Genomic DNA, 12,317 nt, shown 5'->3' with positions numbered 1-12,317 from the left:
CAGAAAAAATGATTCATAATCTGTTCCCTGATAAATACATTAAAGCAGCTAGTGATAATATTATTAGGATATGTATGATTTGGAATCTTTTAAATGTGTATCATTAAATTGGAGTCATTATTTTGTAATATACTTATGTCTGTTTTATAATATATCATAAATGCTAATTATGCTGCAACATGATTTTTAATGGCTAATCAATGTTCCATTATAGATTATTTGTCCAATTGCTTTTTGAGGGACATTAATTAGATTGCTTTATTTTTTGTTTATGATGTAAATGACTTTATTGATAAGTCAAAATGTTCCTTCACATTTCTGATTTCCTTAGGAAAAATGCCTAGAAGTGAAGTTGCTTGGTCAGAAGAATCATTAGTTTTAAGCTTTTTCATTATGTATTGCCAAATCGCATTGCCATACAGAAATGTATGATTATCTATTTTTTATACTGTTACCAATATTGGCTGTTTCTGCTTTGTTTTAGCCAAGTATATCCTCTTATAATAAAATTAAACTAGGAATCAATACCAAGAAACTTGCAACATCCTCCAGAGAGTTGGAAATGAACACATTTCTAAAGAAACCTATGGACCAAAAGGAAGTCTGAAGGTAAATTATTAAATATTTTGAAAGGAAAAAAATAGCATATATCAAAATTTGTGATGTTCAGATAAGACAATGCTATAGTGTTAGAAAAGGTCTCAAATTAATGATCCGTCTTAAGAAACTAAAGGGAAAAAAAGAGCTTATTAAACCGAAATCAAGCAGAAGAATAATAAAGAGAATCAATGAAATTAAAAACAAAAATCAATGAAACCAAAAGTTAGCTTTTTAAAAAGATGAGTAAAATTGTTATCTAACTAGAAAGATGAAAAAAAAATACCAATATTAGGGATGAAAAAGGTGTATCACTAGATATCCCACACACATTCAAGAAACAATTACAGGATATTATGAATAATTTTATCCCCACAAATACAACAATACGAATAAAATGCACAAATATCTCAAGAAAAAACTACAGAGCTCAATGAAGAAGACTATCTTGTAATAGTTCTGTATCTATAAAAGAAATTGAATCTACAGCTAAAAACCTTCCAACAAAGAAAACACCTGGCCCAGCTAGCTTCCCTGGCCAATATCCCCCAACATTTAACAAATAAATAATACTAATTCTAATATTAACTCTTCCCAAAAACAGAAGAGGAGGCAAAATTTTCCAACTCATTTTTTGAGCAATCATCAAATCTGACAGACACATTAAGAAAACTACAGGTTAATATTGCTCAGGAACAACAACAAATGATCATTTCAGGAGTGAGTACTCTTACATTATAGAAATATGTTTCAAATTTACATTTGTTACCTGTTTTGCACAATTTCTCATTCTTGGGAGCATATAAATTTCTTCAAGTTCCTTTTGTCTTTCTTCCTCTTCTAATCGTCTTCTTTGATCTTCTGGAATGATTTCCTCCCAATTCTTTGAATTTCTTTCAGGCTCCAACTCAATATCATCCTCATCCATATTTGAAAAGTTCGCAACCTGATAAATTCCAGAATTTTAACAAAACAAGCATTACAGAAAAAATGCATTCTTACATTATATTTTTCTTTGTAGGGAGAGAAATTGACATGCCAGAATAAGACAATAAAACTCAAGTATTCTCAAGATAATGAGCATGACTGTGAACTAAACCAAATATGACTGCTAAACTACCTAGGTCCATTTCTTCATTAGGTCAAAGTAGATCAAACCAACTGACTTTTAAGAATCTTCTTGAGGAATGATTTTGTTACCCTACTGCTCAATAAAATTATTACTACAATGGATCTGGAGAGGAAGTTAACAACAAAAAATAGTTTATAACATTAATATGCTAAACAATCTTCTGCAGGAATTACCAGACCAGTTCATTAACTACAAGTGCTGCAGAACAATCCAATATTATTATTTTATGCTAAAAAATAATGCCTAAAGAGCTACCGACAGACATAAGGAGATTTGTGTGAACTTATATAAATGATTTAGGCTCCCTAAGTCCTAGTTTCCTCATCTTCTTATCTAAACAAAAAAAGAAAGAAAAGAAAAGAAAAAAAACAGTAATAGAACACTAACTTCTGTGAGGATTAAATAACATATTTAAGAAACTGTGAAGAATCTGGTATATAGAAAGTACTCATGAAGATTAACAATCAACACTAGAACATTAAAATTTGTAGATAACTGGATGACGATAAGACAATAATGTTTAGCTTACTCTCTCATGTTGCTATTTAAATGTAGTGATAGTCTTAAAGTCAGCTCTATACTTACTCTAACTTACACTATGACTTTTTTCAAATTACCAATTAGTCAATTTGAAAGCAAACACATACAAGGAAGTACAGGAAAAAATAGGTTATACCAAGAGTCACTGCAAGTTCCAGAAAACTTTGCTTCTTATTGGAATTACTGAAATAATCCTCAAACTTAAATGCCTGCTTCAATTTTTGTCTCATGACAGTCTATCCTCCGCACAGGAGAGTAATCAATTCAAATTATAAAAGTTCTCACATACTGCTCAAGTATGTTGCACACTGAAGGTGCTCAATAATTATTTGCTGAAGAATGACATGAACTCTCCCTAAAAACTTCAGTCATAAAAAAATGGCTAGGATTCATAGGAACTTGCTTCTTAAAATGAAACAACTGGTACTCAACTGACTATATGAGGTCAGCTGACTTACATTGCTTTAGGACTCCTTGCAACCTTTTAGCTTTCATCAAACTAGGGATATTTATAAGTATTAATATCTAGGTGCTTATTTCTTAGTTGTTTGATTTACTTGAATTTTCTTAATTGTGATAGAACTCACTTTAATACCCAAAACTGCTTCAATAAAATGAACTGAGTCTTCAGAATTATGGAAATATAAACCACAGATTATGTACTTTCATTTATTTATTCAAATATTTGAGGACATCCTGCTAAGCACTATTCTAAGTGCTAATTAAAATATAAATGTTTTACTCCCTTCTAAATCAGACTGCTTCTGGTCTGTAAGAACAAGGGAAAGGAAGAAGTTTTATACACCACAGCAAATTCCAAGACAAAAATGTTAAGAAAAACATTTTCATTTAAAAATTATCTTGCTGATTATGCTTAAAGAAACAATAACAATAAATGTTAAATGACAGTAACTCAATTCCTCTCATTTTTTCAGTTTCTGAAATTTATATAATTTTTTAAAAAGAAAAATTTTAAATGTAAAAAAAAAAAACATCATTTACCTTGAACTGAGAAAGCAATTCATCACCTACAGTTAACGGACCTGGTTCATTTTCATGAGTTTCAGCCCTCTTTAAGATTTCATCTATATCCATTTCCTGAAATTACAAAGAATTCTTTATTTTAAATATACTTTGAGTCCCACTTCCTACCAAACTGATGAGACACATTTCGAGGCAAATTCTTCTTACCTGTGGTTCTTGTTCTTCTCCTTCAGGTTCCTTAAAAAGTTCCTCAGCACCAAACTTTAAAATGGCTGATAACTCTTCTTTATTAAAAGGAGTAGAGCTAAACAAAGGAAAAAAAAATACTTAAGATAAAAGTACAGCATTCACATAGCACTTTTGTTAACTGTTGACATACTGTATGACAACAGTTTTGTGAGGTAAGTAGATATGTGAAGTATTAACATACTTATTTTAAAACTAAGCAACCAGAAGCCTACAAGTTAACAGGATTTACCCCCAAATTACACAATAAGAGAGTGGTGAATCAGGTATTGAATATATGCCTTCCAATGATATACAATGATACAACATTTCATAAAATTAAGTTTAGTGTTGTTATAGAATGACATTTTTTAAAATAGTTAAAGTAATTACCTTGAGGGGGCAGAACCTGTGTGTAGTACTGTCTTCCCAGTTGTGTCCATTCTCTGAATCACAAGATGATCTAAAACCATCTTCTTTTTGGCCCTTTCAAGAATATCTTCTTCAACTGATCCCTTAGTAACTAGACGATAAATATTCACCTATAAAAGAATTAGGCATGATGAAACATAACTCACTCTAAAAAGTATTTGTTTTGTTAACGTGAAGATTTTCCAACACTGATACATAATTGGACCTCATCCTTTATGAAGTTTTCACCAGTCAAAAGAAAATGGAAAAAAAAAAAAGCGCAACAGTTGAATTTCTTTAATTTAAATTAAATTTAAAAAACTTTTGTTTTTGAGACAATGTTTTTCCTTCTTACATTTTGGCTAAGAGACTTTTTTTTAGGAAATAAGAACAATTTTTAAATTGCCTTTCACCTGGGGGTAAGGGGAAAAGGCAGTCTTATGGCAACCTTATACGAGTTCCCTCAACTCTCATGAATATTTCTTCATTCCATACAATCCAAATTTCTATGAACTGGTGCCCACTTTGGCAGTACATATGTTAAAATTCTATGAACTGGGGCAGGCCACGGCAGCTCAGCGGCAGAGTTCTCACCTGCCATGCCAGAGACCCAGGTTCGATTTCCGGTGCCTGACCATAGGGAAAAAAAAATTCTATGAACCAGGGGTGCAAGGATACTCTTCAGTGGTAGAATTCTTGCTTGCCATGCAGGAGGCTGGGGTGTGATTCCCGGCCCATGCACTTCCCCAAAACACAAAACAAACAAAAATTCAACAAATGGTGCTGTAATAACAGTATACTCACATGGAAAAATAATGAAATGTGACCCCACCATACAGCATACAAAAAAAAAAAATTCTATGAACCATTCTCCACATTAGTCATTAGTGAAGATGTCTTGTGACAAAACTTTCCAAACCGGAAAAGAATTCCCACAGTAATTTTGCCCAATTTCTCAAGGTCAATGGCTCTATATGAAAACAATACCATGTAAAGGTATTTTAAAAATTTGTGGGGGGCAAATTCATTTTCACAATCATTACATGGCCTTGGTATCATTTAATGGGCAGGGACCAGGGATACTAGACATTCTGCACTAAGCTGGACTTTTTGGCACAATGAAGTATTATTATTCTATGCCTTTCAAATCTTCCAAATGGTTAAAAACCCTTTTATAATGATCTTTGGTCTAAATTCTAAGATTTTAATATAACACATTTGATAGCATTTTTATAAGGTTTCAATACACACTGCCTTTTCAGGCTTGTGACTACCATGTAAATCAGTAGATGATTGGACATTGCTTTATTTGACTCTACCTAGGGCCATTTCCAAATACCTGTAGTTTTGGTGTCACCAATAAAACCCAACTATATCAGTCTTCATCTGCAGTGGCTGCTCAGAAATATTTATTAACAGGAGAGCTAAGGCTCCTCTGTTCAGATTTATAATCAAATATTACTAAAATAGGGCAGACAAAGCACAGAAACTTTGTATTTCATTACTAAAATAATCTCCATTAATAAAAATGCATTTCATATTAATATATTTTTAAACAAAATTTGTAACATAATGGTAAGAAATCTGTATTGTCATTATTTTACAACTTTATTCATACACTATTTTCCAGAGGTCTACCACACAGCATTCTATAGCATCTTACCTTCCTGACTCTTTTTTCCTAATCTATCTTCTATTTTCTATCACCCACTGCAGAACATGGTAGACAAGGTTTTTAAATAGTATAGATGGAAAGTAAGTCAAGCCATGCGCTGAGATTTCAATATAGGTGATAAATGCAAAGTGCAATCAATCACCATTTTCAGTCTCACATCATAATACAATATTTTGATGCTTCACATATACATTAGGTCTGGCTCATTTGTGATATCATACTTCCTCAACTTTCTACTCTTCGTCTTGTCATATTACTTACTGCAGTTCAAGTGAGTTACCCCTCATTCTAAGGAATCTTATTTTATTGTATACCAATATATTTAATAGATTCCACTCTTTCCTTCTTTCTGTACTTCCAACAGAGAATGAGTTCTGCTCTTATTCTCCCAAATTTAAATTTATTTTCATGTTAGTATAGCTATATATATTGAAGTGCATATTTTAAACAACTTATTTTTTCCTAACAGAATATTAGGATGACTTTCCAAATTAATGTATCCGCTTTAGAAGAGACTAGAGGGTATTAAAAATTATTGCCATTAAAAGGGTTTACTGAGTCATCGGAGGTTAAGAACCACTACTCTAAATACAAGCTTTTCATTGCCATGTTTTGGCAGTGTAAGAAATTACAAGAAGCATGGTATGTTCTCAATGGACACAGTTTTATGAGAACTACTTGGTAAAACTTATTTGTTTCAAATTATGGATATATTTTCAGTAGGAAATAAAACAAAAAAAAATAATATAAATGTGCTAGGTCTCTTTGCACTACTCATGCACATCTCCTACTATGGAGAGATTTAAGAAATACTACTCTAAATGGAAGTAAATGAATTAAAATAAGGATCAACAAATCAAAAGGATGACAGGAAGTTTTTCTACAAGTCTGGTTACATGTATAGTGCCAGACAGTAAAATATAAACTATAAAATAGGACAGGCTTTATTGTGTGGAAAGCCTTGGAAGTACCTGGACGAACAGTTTCACAGAGAGCCAGAGCTCTGCTAAACAAAAACTCAACAGTTAAAATAAGCAAGTAAGTCACTTAAAAATTTTTACATTGAAAAACATTATGCTCTATAGTTGTAAACTAAATGTGTGATTAAAAAAAAGTACATGAATCCTATTTAGGCAATTATCCCAGTTCTTTCAGACTCTCGTGGTGATCTTGGTAAAATGAGTTCCTCAGTACCCTATCTGTTAAATAACAATATAACTGTGTTCCAATGATCTTCCTAGGAGGAGAAATCAAAATCTCTTCCAAATATTGATCATAAAAAAGCAAAATAAGGAGAGTAAAAAATACCTGCTTCTTTTGCCCAATTCGATGAGCTCTAGCCTGGGCCTGAAGATCATTCTGTGGATTCCAATCAGAATCAAATATAACAACAGTGTCAGCAGAGGCTAAATTAATCCCTAGACCACCAGCTCTTGTGGAAAGCAAAAAGCAGAAATCCTGTAAGGAATTACAAACAGTCAAGATTTTAAATTTTTCTAAACTGTGACTGTGAATAATTAAAAAGAAAATAATTTTACAATTAATTTTCTAATTTTAAAAGGCAGTTTAGCAAAAAAAAAAAATTAGCAGTAATTAAAAAAAAAACACATTAACCTCTAGCAAAACTGAGCAGGAAAGATTCCTAAATACAGATGTGCATGGGAATAATAAATACCAAATTCAATACAGTGGTTACTTTTAGTGAAAATGAGAATGGAACAGGAGAAAGATGGGACCTGAAATATATCTATAAATTTTATTTCTTTACAAAATAAAAGGCACAGAAACAAATACAATTTAATGAAAGTGGGCTAATTTTTTTTGTTGCAAATTGTTCTGTTGATACAGTAGTGATAAGGGTGGAATTTTTCAGATTTAACATAGAATATTGACTTAAAACCCCCTTTGCAAATCAGACTGGCTAGCACTGATAAGCCTCTTTGTAACTAAGTATTAATGATATAAAAGTAAAATTATTTTTTTTAAAAAGCATTCATACCTCTGATCCTTCAGCATTGAAGTGATCTAAAGCTTGCTTCCTCAGCTCTCCTTTTATTGAGCCATCTAATCTCTAAAATAAAACACATTAAAATACTGCATAAAAATGTTAAAAAGCAATTAAAACCAATTATGAAGCCGAGTACAGAAGTGTGACATGCATTTAACTAAGACTGTATGAGTAAGGGGTACGTACTTTGGCAGTAAAACAAATTATTTAAGGGGGCCCAGAGTCCTGGGGGCCCAGGACTCTTCTGTCTACAGAGTCCTTGGTGCTCTTAACCATTAAGACTGTTCCTCTAATAGTATATATATTTTGGTTTATTGTAATGACAGCAAAAATGAGAAGTTCAAAGAAAATGAGAATATTGTCAAAGGAAAAAGTGAAATCCTCATCAAAATATTCACATTTGGAAAAAATGGATGAGCGCATCAACTGTCATACTACTCTGCTGAGAACAATTGTAACTGAAACAAGTTTCATTATGTACTGTACTCATCTAAGTGAAATGGCCTAAACTGTCATCTATCATACATGGTAGGGGAACAACAGGTAATGTCTAAAATTTATATATTAAAAAAAAAATCTAAATATGTTTCATTTTTACTAAAATATTACAATTAGTAAAAATAAATTTAAATAGCATAGTATTTATTGTGGCATGGTCCAACTAAAAGAAAAGGGGAAAATGGTCTTTTCTGGGAAGTTACTGAGGAATGAGAAGGATGAGAGGTAGGGAACTGGAGTTTATAAATATTTCTGTACTACTGTTTTGTTTGACCATGAACAAGTAACAGTTTGTTTAGAAACAGACCAACAAACCAAATGATGATATGCTTCCTATTCTTCCTCTCAGACGACAACATATTTCTCAATCATATTCACATCACCAAACTGTTAATTCTTTATAGCATTTACAAGAGATTTAATGTTATATTTATTTACAATTTTCTGCCTAATGTCTGTTTCCCACACCAGGCTCTAAGATTTAACAGAGCAGAAATTATGTGTATTAGGGCTCATTATTATAATTCTAGCTACTACTTTACTGCCTGCATGAAATATATATATTTATAAGCTGTATATACTAGGTGCCTGTTATGTTCCACCCTCATTTATAAAATTATCATAAGGATTAAATCATTAGATGGAAAGTACTGAGAAGAGCAGGTGCTCTTCTAAATTCTAAAATTAACAATCATCAACATTAGTTTTAATTATATTGGATAGGAATTTCAAGATAAATATTGAACAGACGAAAAAAACATAAGTCAAATTTGGCCTTTGATAACTTCTCTAAAGTCATCTTGTTTTATTCAGCCAACTATGCCCTAGAATAACAATAATCCTCAAAGGACCTGGTACCATTTCCAAGAATTGCTCTTATGTCTGGAAGTCTCAACCATCTATTTTTCCCTCTCAGACTAAAGCCTAACACATAAGGATGCCACTTTAGATCTGTTCTATCAGTAAATCTGTCTTAGTCCAGTTTTAAAAATCTAAAGCAAGTGCAGAGGAAAAAGAGAAATACAGAGTTAAAATAAACTTTCCAGAAAAGAAAAACTGCTTTGCTGCCAAATGTAAGGTCAAGAAGAAACAAACAAACAAAAAAGGGAATAATGACTAGAATTTTTTTAAACTGATATATTTAACATTTTTTTACAAAATAACATCATAGATGATTTTGTAGAACATGCTCAGCGATTAGATGAAAAATTTTTAAATCAACAGAAATAAAATTAAATGCTTACTTGAAAGGGGAATTGACGATATTTCAAATATTCTGCAAGTATATCTAACATCCGCACCATTTGAGAAAAAATAAGAACTCTATTGCCTCGTTCTCTTAGGCGAATTAACAGCTTGTCAAGAAGAATTAATTTTCCACTACTGCGGATTAAGTGCTAAAAAATAAATCACATCTTTTACAACACGTTAAAAGAAGCAAACAAATGAAACAATTTGTTCCACTTAAGATCTCAACTGCTTTAATTACTTTAAATTAAGATTTTACATTTCCATAACGTTGGAAACCTTTTTTAAAGTTTTCTAGGACGTTTAGCATATTGTTTTATGACTTAAACTAAAATTTTCCTTGCCATTAGCACAAAGGTTTCCATTATATTTTCATCCCATTGACAAGTAAATAGTTATTACAATAACGTCTCCAAAAATCTTAGTAGAAAAACAAATACACTAAAAGAAGCAGCAACTAAGAAACCAAAGGCTTAAAAAGAATAAGCAAATATGTTCTAAATTAAAAGTATTATTCATCAATTTTAGCACTTAACTCCACTACTGTGGCTGAACGGCAATTATGCCTCACACTTCTAATTTTTCTTTCAGAACTGACAGGAAGTTCAGAAATGAGGTCCCTCAAGACCGTTTTTGTTTTTTACAATTAAGAATACAGTAAGTTATTTTTGCTTGATAAAGTACAAAAGCCCATGGTTAGAGATAGCTGTATTTTCAGAATATTAATCTAATCAATTAATCGAATAAATTTTAAAACTGTATTATGATTAAAAATTAACATGACCCTTATTTAAATGCACTAGTATTCAAAGAGATTCTACCCAATATATTAAAGCATTGTGCCATTTCATTTAAAACTGAAATAAATATTTCTAGAATTGTTTTACATTAAATAAAAATATTAAAAACTTCTTACTTGTAAGGCCTCCTGTTTATTATAGAATTCATTATTATCTGGTGGTTTGATGAGGTAGCAATGGTTACAACATTTCTTTAGCTCCATCATAATGTTCAAAAAGCCTGAGGTACTGCCCTTGGAACCTTTACTGAGGGCTTTGTAATTCCTAGTTAAAATCCATCTTTAAAAAAAAATCATGAAATGATATTTAGGAGATTGAGCAACAAATGACAAATTTTAAAACAAAAAGAATAACTTAGTATCAAAGTAAAATTACATCATTATGGAACTCACAACTGGATATACAATGGATTAAACCTTGTTCATAACTGATAAGAACAAGAAAATATAGCAACTTAGGTAAACCCTAACTACGTACATAAAAAAGATTAGTGTAACATATTGAGCATACCATATTAATCCTTCTCCCCAAAAATTTGCTAAAAAAAAAATCAACTGCATTATCTATCTTACTTCAAAAGTACAAATTTTGTTGCATTAGTAGCTAATTAAATGTTGTACAGATCTAAAAGAAACATCATAGAGATATCTGGTTTAGCCACTGACTTTTCTAAATCACAATTAACTATACATACAACTTAATGGCAAAAGTTTTGGTGATTAATTATCCCAAACTATACATGTCTTCTCACTATGATTTACTTCCTCTTCTACCACATCTTTTATTTTTTACATTCGAATGGACTTAGAAAGTCCAACTAACTAGTGTTAATATCCACTCCTTACCATCTCCCTGAAACTGGCATTAAAAGCAAATGGCACCCAAGCTCAATGCTTGATGCCACAGAGATAATCAGGACTTAACCAATAATTTTTCCTCAAACAGAAAATTTCTTTTGAATTTCTCCTGAGATGATATTCTAAAACTTGTTACAGCAATTTATAGCAATATTTTATTGCCTTAGTTTTGGGAATTGGTCTACCCCTTCTCCAAAAAAAGATATGCTCAAATCTTAATTCTTGCTCCTAAGGGTGTGAACCCATGGTAAATAGAACCTTTATAAGATGTTATTTTCAACTAAGGTGTGGTCAATCTGAATTAGGGTAGGTCTTAATCTGTATTACTGGATGCCTTATATAGAGAGGAAATCTGGATTTAGTAAGAGAAAAGCCACAGGAAGATGATTCAGTGCTATGCCAGCCATGATCTTAGAAATAAAAGTAAATCTCTTTTTGCCTCCTTTTGACAGAACAACCTGTTGCAAAATTCAAGTATTTGTTATTGCCCTAAGATCCTATGGCAGAAAAGACAGGACTCTGTGATCAGGACAGAGGAGGGATTTAGAACCAAGTATTCAGAACATGTACCCTGTACATAGCTTACTTGTAATATTGTTTCTGTAACGCGCTCATTTCCATTCTTAAAATTTGCTCAACCTTGGCAGGAAGAGATTTTTCCACATCTTTCTTAACTCTGCGTAACAGAAACGGCTCCAGCTCCTTGTGGAGACTTGCATAACCATATTCTCTCCCTTTGCCATGTTCTTCTTCAAAATCTTCCCAAGAAGAAAACCTTTAAAATTTAAGAAAATGAAAGAATCACTAAAAGGAGTTAAATCACATATACTGTTTTCCAGGTGAGTTTTATATATATACATACAAAACACAAATTTTTTGAAGAAATTTAGCTAAATTAACTTCAATTTGTATAGTTTTCTATATGACTTCACAAATTCTCCCTTCTAGCAAATCCTTAAGAGATATATTTTTAAATAAAGTGAAATACAAGTAGTTGTTTTATAAAAGTTACAGCTTTGAGATAAATGAAGAAGTATCCTCAAGTGTCAGAATAATTATCTCTAAAATACTTCTCAAAAATTTATTTTTGAAGTTCTGAATCTATTAAAAAAGAATATGCATATGACTTTGGACAAGTCCTCATCTAGCCTCGTTTTTCTTCATTTAGAAGATGAAATTACCACTACTTTGTTGCTGTGGTTGCTACTGCTACTGTTAAATACAAAGAACTGGAAAGTTCACTTTTCAAACAAGATATACTTTGAACATGAGCAAAATATACTTGTAACTGGAAAACTCAAATATTACAAATGTAAAGTATTCTGTACCATTTCTCTCCTCT

General features: G+C 31.5%; 1 protein-coding gene across 5 annotated transcripts in view; it reads right to left on the bottom strand.

Moving 5' to 3' along the window:
* Nucleotides 1-12,317, bottom strand: part of CHD1 (chromodomain helicase DNA binding protein 1) — a 75,725-nt gene that overhangs the window by 31,242 nt on the left and 32,166 nt on the right. For all 5 annotated transcript variants that reach the window (XM_077139073.1, XM_077139072.1, XM_077139074.1 and 2 more), the window contains 9 exons: nt 11,562-11,750; nt 10,235-10,397; nt 9,315-9,467; nt 7,564-7,635; nt 6,873-7,022; nt 3,872-4,020; nt 3,461-3,557; nt 3,272-3,367; nt 1,367-1,543 (listed from right to left, as the gene is read on the bottom strand). In XM_077139073.1, coding sequence (XP_076995188.1) covers nt 1,367-1,543; nt 3,272-3,367; nt 3,461-3,557; nt 3,872-4,020; nt 6,873-7,022; nt 7,564-7,635; nt 9,315-9,467; nt 10,235-10,397; nt 11,562-11,750 — 1,246 coding nt within the window. The remainder of the gene's footprint in view (nt 1-1,366; nt 1,544-3,271; nt 3,368-3,460; nt 3,558-3,871; nt 4,021-6,872; nt 7,023-7,563; nt 7,636-9,314; nt 9,468-10,234; nt 10,398-11,561; nt 11,751-12,317) is intronic.

The sequence above is a fragment of the Tamandua tetradactyla genome, chromosome 21, assembly GCF_023851605.1.
Source record: "Tamandua tetradactyla isolate mTamTet1 chromosome 21, mTamTet1.pri, whole genome shotgun sequence".
Classification (NCBI taxonomy): Eukaryota; Metazoa; Chordata; class Mammalia; order Pilosa; family Myrmecophagidae; genus Tamandua; species Tamandua tetradactyla.
This window is presented reverse-complemented; position numbering and strand designations above follow the sequence as displayed.